General features: G+C 35.2%; 1 protein-coding gene across 1 annotated transcript in view; it reads left to right on the top strand.

Annotated features, from left to right (window-relative positions):
• LOC102590909 (protein HUA2-LIKE 2) overlaps positions 1 to 21,016 on the top strand; it is a 28,299-nt gene extending 7,283 nt beyond the window's left edge. Inside the window, exons 3-19 of the mRNA XM_006355841.2 lie at positions 328 to 2,385; positions 2,499 to 2,955; positions 3,906 to 4,014; positions 4,117 to 4,229; positions 4,328 to 4,515; positions 4,635 to 5,118; positions 5,248 to 5,692; positions 5,776 to 6,002; positions 6,609 to 6,668; positions 6,754 to 6,846; positions 7,076 to 7,155; positions 8,795 to 8,966; positions 9,061 to 9,137; positions 9,804 to 9,865; positions 10,058 to 10,176; positions 19,105 to 19,272; positions 20,699 to 21,016. Of these exons, the coding sequence (XP_006355903.1) occupies positions 328 to 2,385; positions 2,499 to 2,955; positions 3,906 to 4,014; positions 4,117 to 4,229; positions 4,328 to 4,515; positions 4,635 to 5,118; positions 5,248 to 5,692; positions 5,776 to 6,002; positions 6,609 to 6,668; positions 6,754 to 6,846; positions 7,076 to 7,155; positions 8,795 to 8,966; positions 9,061 to 9,137; positions 9,804 to 9,865; positions 10,058 to 10,176; positions 19,105 to 19,272; positions 20,699 to 20,731 (4,945 nt within the window). The 3' untranslated portion in view covers positions 20,732 to 21,016. The remainder of the gene's footprint in view (positions 1 to 327; positions 2,386 to 2,498; positions 2,956 to 3,905; positions 4,015 to 4,116; positions 4,230 to 4,327; positions 4,516 to 4,634; positions 5,119 to 5,247; positions 5,693 to 5,775; positions 6,003 to 6,608; positions 6,669 to 6,753; positions 6,847 to 7,075; positions 7,156 to 8,794; positions 8,967 to 9,060; positions 9,138 to 9,803; positions 9,866 to 10,057; positions 10,177 to 19,104; positions 19,273 to 20,698) is intronic.
• The last annotated feature ends 2,309 nt before the right edge of the window (positions 21,017 to 23,325 follow it).

Below are 23,325 nucleotides of genomic sequence, written 5' to 3'. Positions count from 1 at the left end.
GCTATTTCCGATATACCCTTGGCTCAAGTAATCGGACTCTTCAATAATGATGCTGCACAAGTGTCGAATTCTTCAAAAATACACCAGTTCTGTAGAATCTGACACGCACCCGTCGACCTTTTTGAAGAGTCCGAGCAACATAGGTTCTAAAAGGAAAACAATGAGAGTTTAATCATATGAAAGTAATTTCTTAATATTCCCTTGCTGTTAGAGTGGTGGAGCCTACTAATTCTGCTGTCTTCTTACTTGGCGTGTATGGCATCTTTTATTTCTATTCTCCTATTCCATTACTTTGATATTTTTGCTATTTTTTTTTTCTGAATTCAGAGCCTTCTGCAATCCTGTGGATGTCGAAGCATTTACTGAGGATAAGAAACAGTCTCTTTTTGTTAAACGTCGTGGAAAAGGTGCTGATTTTATTCGTGCTGTGCATGAGATTATTGATTGCTTTGAGAAGTTGAAAACGGAGCAACTAGTCAATGGTAGTTCTACTGATGAAGTTACTGTTAGGAGTGACAATGTGGTTGTTGAATTGACCAGAACACATTTGGAGGGTGAAGCTCTCAACACGCTTGAATCTTCATCAAAAGTGAACCATGGAGATGAAAGTGAACCAGACTTTGAAAACGAGGCTGGTGCAGTTGCTGCAAAAGACGACGTCTCCCATGATGGGGAAATGCTGTCAGTTGATCCTACTGGTGTGGAGGTTATGGATGGGCCAGCTACAAAGACTTATTCTACCCGAAGGAAAATTGTAGGCGGAAGGTCAAGAAATGGTGCTGTGGAGAGAAGGGTTCCATCTGCACGCAGGTTGAGAAGTTCATTGAGAGCCGATCCTGAAGTACTTCAAAATCGTTTGTTTCCCTCTGGCCTTCTTAGCATGAATGCCGGATATGGTGCCAATACTGTAAGGGATAGATCTGCCAGAAGGAATAAAATGGATGATAAACTATCAGATGGTTTAGATAGGAACAATATGGAACAATCTGATTTTGTTTCTAATGGCAGCACAGAAGAGAGTGATTCCGAAATTGCTACTGTTGACTCTTGCAGCGTTAGTTTAAATGAAGGAAGCAGTGTGGAATCTGGTTGTAAACCTGTGTATAAGTGTGCTGTGCAAGGTGATTCGGAGGTTGAGTTGAGCCATAGGCTCGAGTTCCAAAGTAGTGCGGTAATACTCAAGAAGAAACGGAAGCCAAATAGAAAGAGGCTGCACATTGATTTATCTGAGTCCTCTGCTGGTTTAGACAAAGATGCAGCTCCGGAGGTACTGACTGCTAGAACTACAGATGTTTTGCCAGGTGACCCTGTAAAATCTGATGAAAAAAATTCCAAGGAATTGAAGGAAGATGGTGATGAGCACTTACCACTGGTCAAGAGAGCCAGGGTGCGTATGGGTAGATCAGCACCTGAAGGGGAGGTGCTAGATAATGAGGTTCTGAATGATGCAAAATCACCAGGAGCTTCTGACAAGTCTTTGGAACAGGTACCTGAGGGAGATGGATCTTGCCTTCAGAACTCTACTTGTATTAAAAGTGATGCATACGACTCATCTCCATCAAAGAAATGTTCTTCCAAAAGACCATCTTTTTGGGAAATCCGTAAACAGTTTGGTGGTTCGCTGGATGGTGAATCTGCTTTACCTCCATCCAAACGGCTTCATCGTGCCTTGGAGGCTATGTCAGCTTATGCTGCAGATGATGATAAACAAGATGTGGATGGGCTTTGTAAAATGAAGACATCTATCAACGGGTATTGCTCAAGTTCCAAGGAGGTTTGCTCTGAACTGTCTGGAGGTATTAAAGTTGAGAATAACTCTGATGTGGATAGAATGAGAAACCCAGCTAATGCTGTGCAGGAAGATGCTACTATTGTGGCCAGTGCTAAAGCGTTAGTAGCTCGGGAAGGCTTGGAACATTTATCAGAAGTGCCAGCTCTTACTACACCTTTAGCTTGTGAGGATAGCTCAGCAAAGGTGTCCTCTGAAGATAAATGTGATGTTTCAGATGCTGTTATTCAGACTCCTCAAAAAGTGGAGTCTTCAAATGACTGCCCTTCTAGCACTTTTGTTGCACACTCTGCTAATGCCGAGTCTGATGATGGTGAGTTGCAGGGTACCTTCAAATGTAAACGTCCCTTACCAGAGCCAGTCATGACATCTGATGAAAATTGTGAAAATGAAGCTGCAGAGTCTGCAAAACATTTTGAAGATCCAATTTCTGAAGTTTCTGGGAAATCTGCTGATTGTGGATCTAATGATGAGGTAATTATGAGTTCACCAGAAAAAAGTGGTATTATGAGGTTATGTAGTGCAGAGGCTGAATGTGGTAAAAATAACAACTTGTGCCAGGTGTCATTAGATGTGAGCATTCAAGACAATGACGAGTAAGTTATTTTCGTTTTTACCTGTCACAACTTTTTAGTCTCCATCTTATTTGCTCTGGTCCCTCATCTGTTGTACCTGATGTATTGATACTTCACTATATGCCTTATCTTAGGTCACTTAAGATGAAAGAAGCTGGATCAGCATCAAAGAATATAAGTGTGACTTCATCTTCAAGCCCTGAAAAAGTTGTGGATGTGTCACTCAAGGAGTTGCACGTGTCTGGTTTGAGCTCTGTATCTGATGATCAGTTTGGCGATAAAGCTGTCTCAACCACCCTTTCATCATCCTCTCATGACTCCTTTGTTAGGACATCTACACCAAATACTTTAACTTGCAACATGTCTACTGTAGATAGTAGCATGCATGTAAGTATTGGGAACTCTAGTCCCTTGCCTCATCAGCTACATAACAAACAAAGGACCAGTGGAAAACTGAGCAGCAGAGGAGAAGCTAATGTTGCTTTGGGTTCCTTTGAGGCCACTCTTGGCATACTGACAAGGACAAAAGAAAGTATCGGGCGAGCCACACGTGTTGCGTTAGACTGTGCTAAATTCGGTGTTGCTTCCAAGGTATAGTTACATGCTTGTTGTCACAATAATTTTCTTTTTAATAGTTTATTATAGTGTGTGTTAACTTATCTGCTGAATCTTCTTGATTTGTTTTCCTCCTTCCCCGTTACTACTTTCTACTGCGAATAGCCGTTTGTGTAGCTCAGATGAATAATATGAGTCTTTTCCTTGAACCCTTTTCTGCTTTCTGAAGCTTGGTTATGATTTGTTGTTTTCTCCCCGCTCTTTGGGCAGTTTACAAGTTGTCAGCTTGTTTTTGGTGTCTATTTTGGCTTCCTGCGTGATTCATTAGGTCAGGGGGATAAGGCGTCTGATGACAAAGGAAGTTTGTTGCTTGGTTGTTTATCTTCTGCTGGAAAGAGCTTTATTCTATTGAAATTTCTAAGCTCTAATCCTGTCTATTTTTCATTTTAGTTATGAGCTTTCAGGTCACCTCAGGTTGCTGAACAAGTAATTTGTTTCTATTTGTCCTGAATGGACTTGTGAAGTGTGTGTTAATTCCCAAGAGGGAGGAAACATGATGTTTATGCAGTTGAAGATAATTTTGTGGTATATATTTGGGAACCCATTTGTGTTTTTTTGTTGGCTGAAGCTTGATTAATATAGAGATGTCTTAAGGTGATTCAAGAGTAATAAATGATATATTGTATGGATGGAATTAGAGAAATGGAATTAATGGGTTTCAAATCTGTCTCCATTGAGAAAAATAAACAGAGTACAGATACAATAAGGTGAGGTTAATCTGGGACCTGGTTGACATTTGTATCCTGCGTTCCCCTACAAATATTGAACTAATTCGCTTTCCTAGATGCACATTTGTATCGGTTTCCTAGTTTGGAATTTGAAGTTTTGAGTTTCTAGTGACAAGGACTGGGAATTTTGAAATTTGTATCTTTTATTTCCCATTATGCATGCTAGTCCTGTTTCCTGATGTTGAATGATGAACTCAGGTTGTGGAGATCATTGCTCAAAAGTTGGAAATCGAGTCGAGCTTACGTAGAAGGGTGGATCTTTTTTTTCTTGTTGATTCTATTGCACAGTTTTCTAAAGGACTGAAAGGTAACTTGTATGAGTATCTTCTACTTTCTGGCATTGCACTTGTATGCTTCTTTTGTATCTTCCTGATACGATGTTATTCCCTGGTTGTATTTGTAATTATAGGTCACATTGGCGGCATATATCCTACTGCAATTCAGGGTGTATTGCCTCGTCTCATATCAGCTGCTGCTCCTCCTGGCAGTAGTTCTCAGGAAAATCGAAGGCAATGTTTGAAAGTAAGTGAAACATTTCCTTTTTCTGTTCCTTCCATTGCATTTCAAATTTAATGTTGGATCAAACCGTACATCTCATATTCTTTCTTGTTTCTTGATAGGTTTTGAGGGTTTGGCAGGAAAGAAAGATTATTCCCGAGTCAGCTATTCGACCCTACATACGAGAACTTGAATCCTTTTGTGGTTCATCATTAGGTCGTGGATTCTCTCGACGTCCCATGAGGACAGAAAGACCTTTTGATGATCCAATTAGAGAAATGGAGGGCATGCTGGTTGATGAATATGGAAGGTAACTTATATAGTACCCTTATAGATTATAGATGATATTGTTAAAGGTGAAAATAAACTTTATGATTCGACTCTTTCCCTTGAGATGTCTTGATTGTGAGTCTTGTTGTACTTGTTCAGCAATTCAAGTTTTCAACTTCCTGGATTTCGTATGCCTGCAATGCTCAAGGATGAAGAAGTAAGTGATGATTCTGATGGTGAGAGTTTTGAGGCTGTCACTCCAGAACACCCTGCTGGAAAGCCCAATGGAGAAGAGGCTATCCTGGCTATTGAGAAGCACAAACATATCCTGGAAGATGTTGATGGTGAACTTGAAATGGAAGATGTGTCCCCCGTGTGTGAAGGTGAAATTGCTTCCATCAGTCACATCGTTGGAACAGATTCTGCTCAGATTTCACGTCCCGATGATGGGAACAGTTTTGGAGCCTCCTTCCATCCCCCACTTCCAAAGGATGGCCCCCCTTCATCTCCTCCTTTGCCATCATCTCCCCCTCCACCACCTCTGCCCTCAGTTATGCCAGCGCCATCTTCTTTTCCACCTCCATCTTCTATATTGAATCTCGCCCCCAGTAGTGTTCAGTCAAAGTGTTCAATGGGTTCCCAGGTACAGTTGTTTTTCTTCTTTCTTGGGCTATGTGCAATTTTTTTCTTGTGAATTTGTATTGGTAAAGATCAACTATTGCTTTGGTAGAATTATTTTAACATGTGCAATCTGAATGTTCATGTTTTGCAGAATATCAAAGACAACTTGCAGGAAACCATTTTTCAGCAGTGTACAGTTGCACAAGTCCATCTGGCAGTCTCAGATGCTATTCATTGTCAGCCCTCTGACAGCAGAGAGATTCATGCTGAGGGACCATTGAAGCTGCTAGATTCTTCTAGTTCACGTCCTTCCAGTACTGGAGCTGTGTCTCATCCACCATTCGGCTTGTCTAATGTAGTGCACCCACCTGATGGGCCTTCTGGCAAGGGCTTCCATTTGCGGCCACCTCACCCCGCTCCTTCAAATCAGTTCTCTTATGTTCAAGCTGATCAGCGGAGGGATATATCAACCCCTTATTCCAATGTACTCCATATGCAGAATGCAGATAATAGAAGTTTTTCCAGAGATCGTAATGGAATTAAGTCAGCACAACGTGAAATCGGAGAGAGCTGGGTGGCACCATCCCATTATTCTGGTAAGGCATTTGCCATTCTGCAATGCCTGGGTATTTCAACCGTCTATATTTCCTTTGGTTTCACTGTTGCTTGTCTCTTTCAGGTCCATGCTTTCCAGATGGTTCCAGAGGTCACTATGCTGGTGGATCATATCCTGTTCCACATGAACCACCTTTACCAAGCCACAAGTGGGGTTACCCTCCCCGGGGTATGAATAGGAGGGAAATCTTTACTCACAGACCACCACCTGAACACCCAATTCCAGTGACATCTAGAGGTGAGTTCTTTTATCCATCTGGAAACCACATGTACTGTTACTCTATTTCCAATGTACTTCTGTTTCTGAAGTACCCTTCATGTTTTAAGTGCTCTACTTTATTCAACAAGATTTAATTTTTGTTGAACCTGTAATTGGTATATGGGGGCTTGTGAATGTGATGCATAACTTGCAGACTGCATCAAATTTCTCTTAGAAGCTTTGGCAAAAACTTAAATGGAAGTTTTAATATTCTAGCCACTGTCCACTGATGTGCAATTGTAGATTGCAGGCCTTGGTTTTACACCTTTGATGTACTTCCTTTATTGCTCTTGCTGTTTGGTTTAAACCTTTGCTGTTAAATTGCCAAACAAAATCGTTTACATTATAGCCTACTGAAATTGTAGATAGGATGAAGTTGATGGTGGAAAACAAAACATTTAAGCATTTAAGTGGCCAGAAATATCATTTGGCCTTTCAATGTGAAATTGAACAATAAACAAGTGAAGATTCCAAGTAATAAAGATAGAAGTGTGAGTGGGGTGTCAGCTTATTACTTTTGTGGGTTGCCGTGCTCTTTCTATTTTAAAAAAATAAATTATTAATGCAATAAAGGGCAAGGTATTTTTTTCCTAAGGATTTTTTACACAATACTTAGAATGGTGGCTTCTGCTGTGCAGGTCCTGGCTTTTGGAGACCAAGATAAGATGATGACCCAAAAGTGGAAGCTACAGCTGCTGGTACTGCTACTTTGTTAAAAAATGAACAGTTCAGGCAGTGGTTAAATTTTCTTTCATTGTTCTTATACCTGACCTATTTTTGCAGGTAGTGCGGCTTGTTTATACTAATCTGAGCGTAATTTGTGGGCAGAGGTGCACTGAAGGAGAGAACAGCGACGCAGTTCATGGTTGTATATATGTATCTTAGCGTTCCTTTGCAATTGTAGAGTGGGGGATAATCCATCATCTAGAGAGCTCTGTAGCATATTCCTAGGCAGCTGAGTTTTGTATATTTAATTTATATTGTTTTTTTTCCTTTAGTTATTCTGTTTATCTTCTCTCCTCTCCTAGTTAATAGAAGAGGTCTGTCAACAACAATAGTTAGGGCATTTCAGGTTATTACTCATCATGTGCACTCATTGTTATAGAAGTCTCACATGATCCCTGTACATTCTGGAGGAACTCACCTCATTCAGTGTAACCAGAATTGTGAAGCTGAAATCATAAGGTGATAAATTAAAATTGTGTTTGCTCTTGGTAGCAAAATATACTATGCTCGATAGACCCGATACTTGTTTGAGGCTGGTGTGTGTTATTGTTACAAGTAGTTGTAGCCTGTTAATACGCTGAGCTGCGTTGACATGCTAGAACGATGTCAAATCAGCGCCTGTGTCTATTTCATTGGGATGCTATCGTTCCCCTAATCCGTTCTTCCTGCTTTGCCGAAAAATACTCGTCTTTTAGCAGCTTGCTAGGTTCAAGTGTATCCACCTACATTGGAGGAACAAAAATGTGGCATAACAAAGATGGATAGTTATAGTTAGTGTTAAAGTAGCCACAACCTCGATTTGATGCAGGTTGAATGTGTTGTGATGCTCTTGAACAATTTTTCTGAAAATAATTTGTTGAGCAATATTTTGGAATATTTTCCATAAAGTTTGGAAAGCACATTACATTATTTAGCATGACAGACTGGTAACGTTCAGAAAGAGATACCCTTAGTTGGAAGCCTTTAGCCCAGACGTATTATTGAAAGCTATATATATATATAGTTGTTTTTGTGTTCTATTTCTTGTATTTCTATTAAGTGGTGTTTGGTTTATTAGAAACAATTTTTCTACCTCCAAGATAGAGGTAAGCGTAGTGAAATTATATTGAGTATGTTATTGTTGTTTTGTTTGCGGAGAAACCAGGAAGCCGGTCATAATTTATTTTTAAAATATGAAGTAGACTAACAGAAATAAATAGTCCAAAAGTTTTGAACACTTTACGGTTCTTGATTGGACTTTAATTATCGTTGGTAACACGTTAAAAAGAGACAAAAAGTCTTACTTCAGAAAAGTGCTTTATTGTTATGACTCTCAATTTTTTCCTTCTTTCGGAGCATATTTCTTTTTGGTTTTCTCGTCAGGTGTCTGGTATCCATATTTGAGTTGCATTAAATCTAGATTCGTATCGAAAAGTCCCATATTGAAGGTAAAGTGCTCCCTAACAAAGACTACTCAGTACTCAGGGGGTGAGACTTTCAATTAAGAATGAACGATTACTTATTACTCCATCACAATCTTTATTGGTCCTTCTTTTGGAGTATTTAAAACCATACTGGTGGTAGTAATTCTTTAGTAATTTTTTTATGTTAAAACTTAACCTAATTTAACTTTTAAAAAACAGTTGCAATAAGAAAAAAAACATATCACATAAATTGATTTTTTTTGTTTTGTGTCGCACACAATTGTAGTGACTTCTTATTTTTATGTCATAAGTTAGTACACCAAAAGTCTGTGATCTAACACCTTATTCTGGTTGTATTGTATTTGTTAATTTAAATATAATATTTGTTTTGCTTATTATTTAAATTTTATTGTATTATATTGTTTAAATTTATCATTAGATATCAATAAAAAAACTCATTTGTATAATGACAGATTTGATGTGATTGTGTTGTTATTTTAATATTTTATTATTTAAGCTAACTTTTCATAATAATTCTATCCGATACTCTTACCATTTCTTATATGAATATATGACATTATGTAAAGTCGGTTAACGAAAGCAGAAGAATTGGGACCACCCACCTTAGAGATTGGTAAAGCATAAATTAGTAAAATGACAACAGGGGAAAAATTATGTGGCAAATGAAGGTCCTAACTGCATTCACATTTAGGAACTTCAGATAACCAAAAGCTGTCATCTTTGGAATCCCTCTCCCTTTGTCTTCTTAAACCCAATTCTGGGCTAGACTTTTATATTGGTCTTGACAGAAAAATGGGGGCTTCTAAATCAGTTCCACAGAAATCAATCCATGAATTTACTGTAAAGGTGATTCCTTTACATCCTTTTATGCTTCTTTTTTCTTTGTTGATGGGTATTTATATGTTATCTAATTCTTGTTTTTTTCTCTTCTTGTTTCCAGGACAGCAAAGGGAAAAATGTAGACCTAAGCATCTATAAGGGAAAAGTGCTTCTTGTTGTTAATGTTGCCTCCAAATGGTTCTTCTCTCTTCAATTCTTGATTTTTTGTTCTTTTTCAATTCAAGAATCCAACTTTAGCTATATTTCTACTGGTTTTTTATTGTTCCTTTTTCATGTCAATTTAAGAATCCAACTTTAAGCTATATTTCTACTGGTTTTCTGTTTTTTGTCATGTAACTAAGAATCCAAAAATTTAAGCATTTTGTTAGGGTTTTTGACATGAATTTCTTACCATATTTTAAGTTTTATTTTTTTTGGTTAAAAGAAAGTCATAATATTACTATAAATGCTTTAACTTTTCCCGAAAGAAAATATAATTTTTTTTCATGTTTGGTTATTCTTTCCTTGGATGAAACATTTGAAATTCTATAAATGGAAGACCCTTCTTCTCGTATCATCCACAATGTAATCTTTAAAGAGTTTTGTTTAGGGGAGATTTCTCTCAACAATTTTAATCTTTTTCTTTTATATTAGTTTTCATACATAGGTCAATTGGTCAAACCATATAATAATATTATGTTTTTAGTATAACTTTTTGTCAATCTAATTTATCACCGTCTTGATTTGCAATTGTAAGTTTCTGCATGACGCCCTAATCACTTTCGAACCCAACATATTTATTATTTTTCTGTTCTTTGATTCCTTGTGCATTTGGTGATAATGTTTTTATGTTGGCTGAAACAGTGGGTTCACAAGCACAAATTATACCCAATTGACTCAACTCTACAGCGAATACAAGGATAAAGGTGGGTGCTATGTTAAGTATCTTGTAAGTACTCTTTTTCCCCCCGACCCCACTTGTGGGATTACATTGGGTATGTTGTTGTTGTACTCTTTCAATGTTTTATTTCTCTGAAAGTTTGTTCATTCTTGATAGAAGTTTATTGGTGCCTCTAAAGAGACCCTTATACATATATATTTTTGAATTGAGTTATCAGGTTTTGAAGTCTTGGCCTTTCCCTGCAACCAATTTTTGAAGCAAGAACCTGGTACAAGTGAGCAAGCTCAAGAATTTGCTTGCACAAGATTTAGCGCAGAATATCCCATTTTCCAAAAGGTATGGCAATAGAATGATAGCAAGCATCATTTGAATATCAACAGTCATTTCACTCTATTGTCATGACTTACATTGTTTCTTGTTACACTTTTATAAGCCTCCTATAGGTACCTTGGCTTACACAAGTCATAAGCATATGTTTAGGATCTTTGAATCCTCGCTATCTATTTCACTTAACTTCAATCCCAAGCTAGTTAGGATATGCAATATCAATCCTCACCATTTATTCCACTTAAATTTTGATATGCTTAATTCCAATATTTAATAATTTAGGTTTTTTTTTTACGCTAGAAGTTCACTCCTACCTATGTGTATATCTTGGACAAGATTAAAAAGGCTTGTTGAAAATGTTGGACATAATGTAAACAAACAACATGGGTAAATCATAATCCCAACTAGGTGCTATCGTCTACATAGAATCTTTTTCTAACATTGTATTCTATTTTTTGGCTAAGTCTACATAGATTTCAAAATTTCATAGATCTTTCGAGATATCTTCTTTCGACGCGATTTTGGTCCATCTCCTCTCTCTTAACACTTCCAATTATCTTGGTTTCACACCTAAGGACCAGTTTATCTGGAAGTCTACGTAGGACATGGCAAAACTATCTCAAACAACCTTTTAATTATGCAAAATCATACAAGTGATTAAGTTAGCTCCAATACTCTCAAACAACCTTTTCTTATTTTATCCTCTTACATGTGTAAAGTTGTGCCTTTGACACATGTGTCTTTTCTAGATTTATCTAATCTTGTATTGTCATACATCTACGACACTAATCTTGTGGATACGCTAGACCTTAAAGGCCTAACATTCACTCCGGTGATACATTGTTGTTTGCCACCGTTCAATAGAACTTGTCTTTCACTTTAATAGGTATCCTTCTATCGCATACTACTCTAGTAACACTTCTCTATTTCACCGTCCTATTTCAATTATGTGTTATATCTTCATCTATCTTACCATTCTCCTAGGATATCGAGTCTAGATATCTGAATTGTCTACATTTATGCACAACAAACTTGTGTAGTCTCACCTCAACTTCACTTTTCTTATGATGGCTATATTTACAATGCATATATTCTGTCTTCCATTTAATGTTAAAACACTTACTTTTTAGGGTGCTTCTCCGTAGTGCAAACTTCTGGTTAACACCCTCACTAGTTTCGTCAAATGCAAACAGTTTGTACATGATAGAAGGACAAATGAACTAGAAAGTACTGAAGGTAAAGGCATTTGACTGTCTAATGAGAGCTCTAATTCAAATCAAAAGAACGAGTAGAGCTGCAAAATTTGCAAAGTGAGAGAAAAAAATTTGAATGAATTTTGAAAGAGAGAAAAAGGTTCAAAGAAGAAAGATGCTGCTTAGGTTCAGGCAGTTGTGACGATCTCAACCTCACTCACACTGAAATCAGTAGTAAGAATTTTTCGACGACAACAACATACCCAGTGTAATCTCACAAGTAGGGTCTTGGGGAGAGGGGGGGGGGTTAGGATGTACACAGACCTTACCTACCTTTGTGGGGCAGAGAGGCTGTTTGCGATCAGGGCTACTATGAAAAATAATGTGTGACCTGAGAGGCTAGGACGAAACTGAAATTTTGTTAAGTTGAACTCTGGAAATACAGTTGTAATGGCCAAATGTGCACTTACTTTTTCAAGCTTAAAGTATTATATGTTTCTTTCTCCTTCAGAAAAAACTTGTCCTTGAGGTTTTAAATCTGGAAATTGAGAGCAAAGAAAATGATGTTATTCATCTGGGCATTTTGGTAATAGATTCACCTACTGAACTAAAACTTGTTTAGTTGTGTTCAGTATTGCAATTGCATTGATCAAGGGTGGTCCATTGGGGGTGCAAACTGGTAAGTCAGTTGAAAGGAGTTGAGTTCTATCCAATCCTCTTTTTCAGCTGTTAGACATGAAACATTTGAGTGAATCTTTAATTATACTAGCAGTTGCAAATTATATGTTGCTGCTTCTGCTTCCAATCTTTGTATGGTTTGGTATCACCCAAAATATTCAGAGACAACGTTAAGTTCTTCCTGATAGGCATTAAGGATTGCCTATTGGTTTGTAACGTTGTATAAACCTAGTCACTGATTTCAAAACCCCTTCAGTGTCTATTTATTAACTTGCATTTTTATCCTGCCTAGTGCTCTTTGTAAATTGTTCTTCTTCACCTTATCTCCATAAGTTATAGAGGGGTGGTAGGAGGATCTGTTTTAAAGATGTAATGGAATTGAAGATTTCAAGAAGAAAAAGTTTCTTTGTATTTCTTGATGAATACCCATGAGAATGGGTGCTTATACAATGAGTCCTAAAACTAAATAAGGAAAGAAAATATCACATAATCAATTCCTAATCAATTACAAATCAATACAATATTGTTCTACTCCTATATTAAGCTACTAGTTTTTGGACACATGCGTTGCACGTGTATATCAAACTATTTATTACTCCCTCCGTTTCAAAAAGAGTGACCTAGTTTGACTTGGCACAGAGTTTAAGAAAATAAAGAAAACTTTTGAATTTTGTGGTCCTAAATTAAAGTTATGTCTAATGTATAAAATTGCCCTTCAATCTTGTGGTCTTAAACATGCCACGTGAAAAGCTGAAAGTAAAATGTTATCAAAAAAAGAAATAGGTCATTCTTTTTGAAACAAACTAAAAAGGAAAGGAGGTCATTCTTTTTGAAACGGAGGGAGTACTAGATTGTGCATAATCAAGATTGTTGAAATATAGATTTTGCATAATCAGACAAGGTTATTGAAATATTTTTGAGTAACAAAAGACAAATTAATAAGGTAAAGGTTTCATGAATGTAATACTTTGTTAGTAACTTGTAAATTGAGCTAAAAAATAAGACTAAATCTGACGAAACAAAAGGCAAAGTAGCTATCTATTATCATTTTAGCACCCATGATCATAGACAATCCAAAAGAAAAAAATTAATAAAGGCAACAAAAATAAATTGAAAGTGAATTATATACAAACTTATAATATGTATTATAGATTTACTGTCATATTTTTTTTTTTCATCTTATCGGCAAAGTAGCTATCTATTATAATTTAGAAGCATATAATTCTTTTGAGATGCGTCACGAACTAAATTGAACACGGAAAAACTCATATTGGAAATTTTGTTCTGAAATAATGAGGATGACACAAATTTTGATAGAAACTTGAAGAAGTTTGACCCTCCTAAGCAACATCTTTAAAAGCTTTGCCAGTTACATGTCCTGGTAAATGGTAAGTTATAATCGATTTCTTGTACAGTTGTTGCTGCACCTGTAATCTACACAATTAAAAGTTGAAGCTAAATACTTTTAAAAAATATACAGTAACATGATGAGGAATCAAATTTTATCATAGCATCTTAATCCTAGATCTCTTAGTAGGAAGAGAAGTGAATCAACTTGGAAGCATAAGTAAAGGTTGAAGAAATAGAGAACTTAGAAAAGATCACCGTCAGTGTGAAAGAATTTCACGGCCTGGTGATAGATTTATAGTCCATAAAATTAAAGAGAAACAAATTGGCATAAAACATGCAATTTTCTTATTGGGACAATATTATAAGCATGTGGAAGAAATTGAAATGGGTGATTAAAGATGAAGCTTAAGAACTTCAAAAATATGATTCACTTGTGTTCGTGTGAGAGGAGAACGTGGATGACAATGCTCAGCTTGTTAGCCGACTTCGTCAAATTCTCCGAATTTATAATGAACAATATTCACAATTATATAGATATACATTATCTTGTGAGAAGAATATTAATACCTCCATTACTGCATAATCACTTAGCAACCTATATGACTATTGGGGTCTCTAATAGAAGACAACTTGAAGCTAGGTACATGTAACTGAATGAGCTAAAAGTTAATTTAGTTGAAACGGAATGAAAAGAATACTATACTAATTAAGTGTAATCATTAGCTTGCTATTTAATCATAGGGAATAATTTTCATTAGCTGGCGTTTCTGATTGATTCATAGTTTAGTAGATTTTCATGATTTATAAGAAAGAAAAGGACAAAAAAAATTGAGAAAGGCACATGTAACTGAATAAGCTACAAGTTAATTTGCTGATGTTTAGAATTCCAAAAGAAATTCAACGTAACAAATGTAAAGAGCGCATACTCATTTTAAATATTACTATATAAGTATCCTTTAAATACATATTAAAACTTAGTGATTCTTGGAGTTTCAAGAGAGGCTTTTCATATTTCTTTGATTATTTATTTATTGTGATGATTATTGAGTATAAGTTACCTTCCCACTTTTACTATTTAGTATAATATAATATGATTATTATTTAATTAATTAGATGTTTTATGATATTTTAATTTAGTGTAGGGGTAAATGGTAATTCAACTTTGCACTTGAACTTCCCACTTTTAATAATATAGGATAGGATGATCAGTATCAATCAACACTCGCCTTCAAGTTTGTGCAAAGATGTCGCACATGCCCAACTTGCAAACCAGTGTATAAAAAATCCGTTTGTTGAGGCTTTTGGTTAACACATCAGGTAGTAGCTTTTCCGATGACACATGGACCAACCTCAAGATACCACTCGTAACTTTTTCTTTGATGATGTGTCGATCAATTTCAACATGCTTTGTTCGGTCATGTTGGACTGGATTTTTGGCTATACTGATTGCAACCTTGTTGTCACAATACAAGGAAAGTTCCTTTTTCCATACAATCTCAATTTCTGTAGCAGCTTTTGTAACCACAAAAGTTCACAAACTCCCTGGGCCATAGCTCTATATTCTGCCTCCGCACTTGATTTAGCAACTACACTTTGCTTTTTGCTTCTCCAAGTAACTAGGTTTCCTCCTATAATTGTACAATAATCGAATGTAGATCTTTTTTCATCTAGAGATCCAGCCCAATCCGCGTCTGTAAAGTCTTCTATTTGGAGGTTACCATGTCTGGAGAAAAGTAGACCTTCCCCTGGAGACGAATTCAGATACCGCAAAATGTGAAAGACAGCTTGTATAGAATCTGGGGGATCATGCATGGACTAACTCACCAGTCTAATTGAATAGGCTATATCTCGTCTAGTGTGAGAGGGACAAATGAGTCTTTAAACCAACCTCTGATATCTCTCCTTATCAACTGACTCTCCAACTCTGCTCTGTAATTTGTGGTTGCTTTCATTAGGAGATTCTGCTGGTTTGCAACCTATCATGCCAGTTTCTTTCAAGGGGTCAAAAATATACTTCCTTTGAGAAATAATGATTCTTCTTTTTGATCTAGGAACCTCAAATCCTAAGAAGTATTGCTGTTTTCCAATATCCTTGATCTTGAATTCCTATGCCAACAACAACTTCTTCAATCGGATTATCTCCTCTTTGTCATCTCCTGTCTTCACTATGTCATCAACATAAACTATCATAAACTATGAGAAGAGTGAGTTCACCCTTTTGATGTCTAATGAAGAGAGTGTGATCAACATTGCTTTGTTGGTAACCGAAGGATATCATTGCTTTGCAGAATCTATCAAACCAAGCTCTAGGAGTTTGCTTCACTCAGTACAAGGCTTTCTTCAGTCTGCATACCTTTCCTCGACTTTATTCAGTAGTAATCTCCTTGTATACCTCCTCTTCTAACTCTCCATGAAGAAATGCATTCTTCACATCAAACTGTTGCAAGTCCCAATCAAGATTAGCTGCACAAAACGAGAATTCTACTCCAACAGGGGAAAATGTCTCGTGATAATCTATTCCGTAAGTCTGAGTGAACCCCTTAGCCACCAATCTTGCTTCGAATCTAACAATGGAATCATTAGCTTTATATTTTACAGTAAAACCTATTTACAACCAACTTCTTGTCCGGTGGTGATGCCACAAGTTACCACATCTCATTCTTTGATAAGGCCTTCATTTCTTCAATCATAGCTTGCTTCCATTTAGAATCTACAAAAGCTTCCCTACAATTCTAGGGAATAGACACAAAAGAAATAGGCAAGGCAGAGGCTCTATAGGAAGGAGAGGCAAAATTATAGGAAACAAAGTTAGATAATGGGTGTTTGATGCAAAATCTGACTCTTTTCCTGTGAGCAACATGCAAATCTAACTCATTAGGAAATTTGATAATTCACGAGAAGAACAAGATTCGGTTCGGCAGATTGCATGATGACTTCTTCTGCTCTATTTTCTCCTTGATTAAGTTATCAATATCCAAATGCCCAACAGCCTCCCCCTGAATTCTTTCTCCATTTTCACTTTCAACAATAGAACTACGAAAAACCATCTCTAATGCTGAAATAGGGCTCAAATTCTTGAAAGGTAACATCCATGCTGACAAAGAATTTCCTAGAAGGAGGGTGATAGCATTTGTACCCTTTCTGTGTAAGAGAATACCCAATAAAGACACATTTAAGAGCTATAGGATCAAGTTTCCCAGAGTTTGTAATGTGAACAAAGCAAAAACACCCAATACCTTTGGAGGAACAGTAACACCATTCTTACCCTTTAAGGCTTCCAAGGCACTTTGAATTCATTGTAATTGGTTATGTAATATTATCTTTCCTTGTTTAGTCTTAAGGCTCACTGCATAAGTACCCATTATCATAGGTTGTTTATTCATCAAGAAATACAAAAAAACTTTTTCTTCTTCTTGAAATCTTCAGTTAGATGTTTATAGCTTCCAGAACTTTTGTATTTGTTGATTATAAATGCTTGAAGCTGAATTCAAGCTCCTTTGTTCCTCGATCGACACCCTTAAGCTTCAAATCATTCACCATTAGTGCAGTTCACAAGCTCTAGGAAGTGATGCTTTGATTCCGAGTTGCAACTAGAGTGCCAATTCAAATCAAAGGAACCCAAAGTAGTTCAGAAGTTGCAAAGAAAAGGAGAGAAAATGACGGAAAAAAACTGAAGAACAGTAAAAGTTCAGATGGAGAGATGCTTAATTCATTCCAATCCTCCTGCCAATTATGATACCGAAGCATCAAAATATAGGTTTAGGCAATTACAAAAATCCCAACTTCATGTTGATGTAACTAGTGACAAGTTGCAAGGTGGGCTAAAATGTAAAATAGAGTTTGAACTAGGAGCAACTGTAATGTGAAAACTTTGAAATGCTGTTATAACTTATAACTGCCAAATGTTGTGTACTCCTGCACTTAACGTACTATTTTTTCTTATAATTTTTTTTGGGTTGATAAAGTTGAGATTACACTCTATATAATCATGACTAGAAGAGGAATTAAAGTAATTGTAGAAGTTCAAGAACCAACTGATCTGTGGCTAAAGATGAGTTGGAGTAATTGTTGAAGTTTATGGATCATTTTATCTGTGTTGTGGTTGAGCCATATGAATCCTCTTCTCCCATTTTTATTGTCCTCGAGAGTATTTTGCAAGATTGCCAGTATGTCCTTTTCTGTAGTTAGCTAATCATTGCCTTCAAGTATGCCATGAACAATCAGAACTTCTCTCTGTTTTTTACTACTGAATTCATATTGTCGTTTCTTTTTTTAAATATTGGCTATACCATATCCCTCTTTCTCTCTCTTTGAACTTGTTCCTATTTGTTCACCTTAGCATTCAGTTTTGAGTTATTTTCATAATTTATTTAATTTTCTGTTCTGCAATAAGATGTACATAGTAATTGGGTCTTGGTGTTATACAACTGCATCGTTTAAAAGATAGAGCAAAAAATAGTCTATGTAAAATGTCTGTGAAAAGCGTAGTGGAAAAAAGGTTGGCTATATACTTCATAAAAAAAAAGACAGTTGGCTATATTGTTAACATCCATTAAGCTGATAAAATATATGTTCGAAAATGGAAGCCGTGGTTTCAATTGCTAGAATACCTCTTAAGAATTATCACCATGCACTCTGCTATCGCTTGATATGGACTACCAAAGTTAGTCTGGCTCTACTTAAATCTACGATATAATAAGGGGAAAGAATGTGATAATAATTTCTTTGCCCTCTCTGGATATTGGGTACCCTACTTTTTATGCCATTTATCCTTGAGTCCCCCTCCCCCCTAAAGAAATGCTGCTTAATAAATTGTTCCCGATTGAGATGCTTAAAATAATTGAGTGTTTATGAACTACGTGTAACTTCCCTGTGCAAGGACGGTCTTGCACAATTTTGTTTAAAATTCTCCCTTGATGCTATAATGGTCGAGTTGTGGATTATAGTTGTTACTTGGCCATATTGGTTGAGAAAATGGTTGTTATTTTCTTATGTTGTCTTGGGTAATTCTCGCTGTGAGCTTACATTTGGACTTGAGGTAGACCCAAAATCATTTTTTTAGTATGGTATCAGAATCAGGCTCATTGCAATTTTTGTTTTACTCAATGTTGGGCCCTTATATTATGTTGTGCACGCTCCAGATGCTCAATCATGGGCATGCGGAGAGGTGTTTGGTTGGTTTTAAGAATAGGTGGTTGTCTCCTTACATGGTTTTGGATGATCATCACCTCATGAGCTAGCTTTTGAGGCTGAGTTAGCCCCAAGATTTATTTTCTTAATGATAGTTATCGTTTTGCCTTAATAATAAACCACACATTCTTATTCTTCCCTAAAACAATTAAGCTTTGATTGTTATGGTCTTGCAATCCAACTGCATGTTCCTCTTCAGATCCTACATCTGATAACTTGAAAACTGTCATTTCTCTGTAAAGCACATATTTTGGCCTAATAAAGTTTAGATTTGGAGAATAATATCATCTAAATCGAAGATTTCAAGGTTTCCAGTTATGATGTGTCATTGTCATGTACGTATTCTTGTCTCTCTACCCAAATCTGGAAGCAACCATCTTTCGTGAGTACAGCATTCTGCATAGAATATGTATTCAGTCTTAATTAAGATTTTGAACCAAAATATATGAATAAAGCTTATATTGTTGTTTGATTGCAACATAGAGGACTTAGTTACAAACTTTAATCACAAATATTTGATTCTCAGGTGCGAGTTAATGGTCCGAATGAGGCACCAGTCTACACATTCCTTAAAGCAAGCAAAGGTGGTTTCCTCAGTAAAAGTATCAAATGGAATTTCACCAAGTTTTTGGTTGATAAGGAAGGGCAAGTTATCCGGCGCTATGGCTCAACCACTCCACCTTTATCAATCAAGGTCTCTCTCTCTCTCTCTCTCATTTTCACACACACACATACACTCAGCACCGTACAAAACAATGCAACACAATACCCACACTAATACTGAAATTTGTGTGGTTATCCTTCCCTTGCTTATAATCATAAGTTATCTTAAGGTATCACTTCCGCGGTGGTTTTGAGTAAATACACCTTGTCAATTCTCCTCTAGAACACTGATAAACCACACTTTGATTATCCTTTATAGTTGTTCTCTGATGAAGCCAAATGTTGATTGTTTCCTCAGTCACCATCCCTTTTAGTCCAATGACCATCGTGGATATTTTTTGTATAAAATGGTCATGATTGATAGCATAGCACAGTAGGATTTGACAAAATTATGCACAAGCATCTTTTCAAGTTCTTTGGTCTTTATCACTCTCCATCCCATGCTAGGATTATTTTGTCTTTCTGTAACAATACCTATATTCCCCTTCACTCCATGACATACTAGTTTGGTCTTCTCGTACCTCGGCAACACAAATTAGAGTTTTATACTGCTAGATGGAGGAAAGTTGTAAGAACGGCAAAAAAAAAAAAAGAGAACTGTTGGTGAAATGATAGTAGTGTTTGTTCAGAAGAATTCCGCTGAACTTGAGAATGTGCTTTAATTAATAACACAACTGAACACTTTTTTTAGGACAAAGAAACAAAGGAAGGAGCAATAAAGGTTTTAATAGACTTTCCTGTGTAGACTAGAAATGTAAAGCATTTGTTATATCTCTTGTTTGCATTCATTAATTTCTTGCAAAGATTATGATATATATACATACTACTAAGCGTTCTTAACGCCACCTTGTTAGCCTCTACATCTGAAATTCTGATTCTCCTTGAGAATCTATCAACTTAGTATAATGAAGGGGAAAAAGAGTACTATACAAACATTAGTGCCAATTAGGTTAGAGAAAATCTTCTAGTTGTTTACATTTCAGATATCTCAAGCCAGCAACTTCTTAGGAGTCAGTTTTGGCTTGCCCTTCTACTTGTAGTCAAGTGGCTGAACGCCCATTTCCTCTTATTAATCAGATAGGTTCAGAACCCTATACAAGAGGCTGCTCGCTGCTCGCCTAGAGATTGTGGACTAGTCATATCTTTTACATTTAGTCCAATACTTAAAATTTGCATCTTAACAAAAATTCGGGTACGATGATTCTAATTGAAGAACTAGTTCCTTGTCCTCACTGATGGAACCAGGATTTTCACTAAGGTGATCCAAAATTTGAAAAAGTTAAACACATGAAGAAGCCAACCAATCGGATTCAACCTCTATTATATATTTATATACATAAAAATTAATGTTGACCTCGGATGAACCCCGCTCCCCTAGCTCCTGCCTGCTTGTCCTTGTACACTCTTAAATGGTTTTAACAACTAAAGTAACAAATCTTGCTTGGATTTTGTTGCAGGCAGATATCCAGAAGGCATTGGGGGAGAATTGAGAAGATTGTGTCTAAGAGGACAGTAGAAGAAGCCTTCTGACAAAATTGTATTTGCTAATAGTTGGTGTGCTCTTAAGTTTAAGTTCATCCCTTTTTGTGACTTTGAATGATTTATGTGCTAATATAATATTGTATATTCTGTATTTTAGCTTGAAGTTGTATCCTATTATTAGGGGTGTCAAAAATAAGCCCAACTATACCTAATCTGTTCAATCCGTCCAAAATTTTAAGGGTGGGCTCAAGAGAATATGAATTGAGTTCAATCTCAACTCATTCAAGCCTTAATCCATTTTAAGAAAATTCTAAATTGAGCCCAATTTAATCTCCAATTTTAATCTGTTTTAAAGACTCTTTATTTACATTGATGTAATGTATGTTTCTATATTAAATGAATGAATGAATTACTATCTATTTTATATCTTTTAAGATTTATCTGTCCATTTGTATCTTTTTTAAAAAAAAATTCTTGAACTAAAATTCAAATTGTTGATATAAAATTTAAATAATAATATATTAAAATTATTGAGATTAAGCAGGTCAAATTAGGTGGGTCAAGATCTAACCCATTTTAAGTCCATTTGAGCCCAATCCATTTGAGTCCAAAGTAAATTTGGGTGGGTTAGGATCCAACCCAATTTCTTAACTTATTTTAATATTTTCAATTTTAATTTAACTTGTCTATTTGACACCCCTATTCAGTATCTTTTTGTATGTAAATTGATATTACCTATTAAGAAGCAAACAAGTTTTGTATATGAAATATACTTGTCATTAGGGGTGTACAAGCCAAATCGTAAAGTCAAATCGAACCCAAACCAAATCGACATAATTTTATATATATATATATATATATATTATTTATAGATAAAAAATATTATTTATAATCTACTATGTTTAATATAGTTTTAGTTAGTTTATATATTTTATTTCAAATTTGGGCTTGTAAAATTTGTAAATATATTATTTTGTATTAAGATTCGAAGTTACAATTATATTGTTATAGTTTTTCAAATTCGAAGTTAACAATTTACTTTGTAAATATTTTGTTTTGTATTCAGTTTGCTTGTAGTCTTTAATCTTATTAATTTAACATAATGAACGTTGATATTTCAAAAAAAATAATATTTTATACTCATGTGAATTTTACTGTCTTTTCTAAAATTTCTATTAATTTAACATTTTTTAAGTTTAGCTTATCACACAGGTAAGTGAAAATATATTTGATCTCTTTTTCAAATACCGTATAGTAAAAAATTGAAAAAACCGAAAAAACTCGACCAAAGCCGAAATCGAAAAAACTGACTTTATGTGGTTTGATTTGGTTTTTAGATTTAATAAACCAATATAATTAGTTTATGTTTTTTTTAATGAATAACCAAACCAAATCGACCTATTTACGTACACCCCTACTTGTTGTCATGATGCAATCTGGTATTTTGGTAAAGACCTTTTGATTTGTTTCTTTATCTCTCTCTCTTTTAGTATGATTATATATAAATTAATTCCTAAATTAATTAATTATTAGAGTAATTATCTAGCAAGTAATTTGATATAATTAACATTTATATCCCAAAAAAATCTGTACCCTATAAGGGCATTTTTGGAAATACATGAGCACTCAATCATATAAGTGTCAACGTGTCAATGCAAACAAAAGTGCTAGTTATGTGTAGCTCCTTCCAAATCACAATGTCACATCTAATCAAAATTATATACTATCTACTATTTGAAAACCTTATGTAATATCCTATGGATTATTTTACCTGTCGGTCTTGTTAAAAATAAATAATATTAAATAGTTATTATTTTAAAATATAATTAAGTAGAATGAGAGAATATTTAAAATCTAAGTGAAGAGAATTATTTGCATTGACACTTAGATTTTCTATTAATTAAACAGTGTTACTCCCTTCGTTTCAATTTATGTGACACTTTTTAAATTTTGAGATTCAAACAAGTGAATCTTTGACCGTCATTGTTTCATATATCTTTTAATTATTTTGAATTGTCAATTATTATGACTTATAATATTTTTTACGTAGTTAACAAATATATAAATTTCATTTCAAAAAAATTAAAAATTCTACGTGCAAATTTCCTGTCAAACTTAAATTGTTTGACTCTCGAAAAATAAAATGTGTCACATAAATTAAGACAATGAAAGTATTATTTTTAAAATAAATGATTTTCTAAGTGATGAGAACATGTTCGTAAATAAAGAGAATTGAAAAGAGACTTAACATTATAGTTAAAACTAGATTTTGTTGCCCGTGCTATGCACGGGCCCAATAACATAAATGGTATGTTTTGGGGCTAATAACGAAGTTTTTCAAGCGATTGTTTGCGTGGATAAAGGAATAAGTTTTTTTATCACAAACCTGTACTTTCTTTGACGCTATTCAAGGCACAATAAGACTACCCACATACAACATTTTTGAACAATTTTATGTTGTCAATTATCACGATTTAATTTTAAGAATCAGTCAAAAAAAAATTCTGTTTTTTTAATAAATATTTTAAGTTGTCAATTATCACGATTTATTGTATTTTATACATAATTTTTAACGATAGATTAATTTCAAGAATCAATCGAA

Source organism: Solanum tuberosum, unplaced genomic scaffold, assembly GCF_000226075.1.
Source record: "Solanum tuberosum cultivar DM 1-3 516 R44 unplaced genomic scaffold, SolTub_3.0 scf00207, whole genome shotgun sequence".
NCBI lineage: Eukaryota > Viridiplantae > Streptophyta > Magnoliopsida > Solanales > Solanaceae > Solanum > Solanum tuberosum.
Note: the sequence above shows the minus strand (reverse complement) of the source record. Positions and strands in the feature narration are given on the sequence as shown.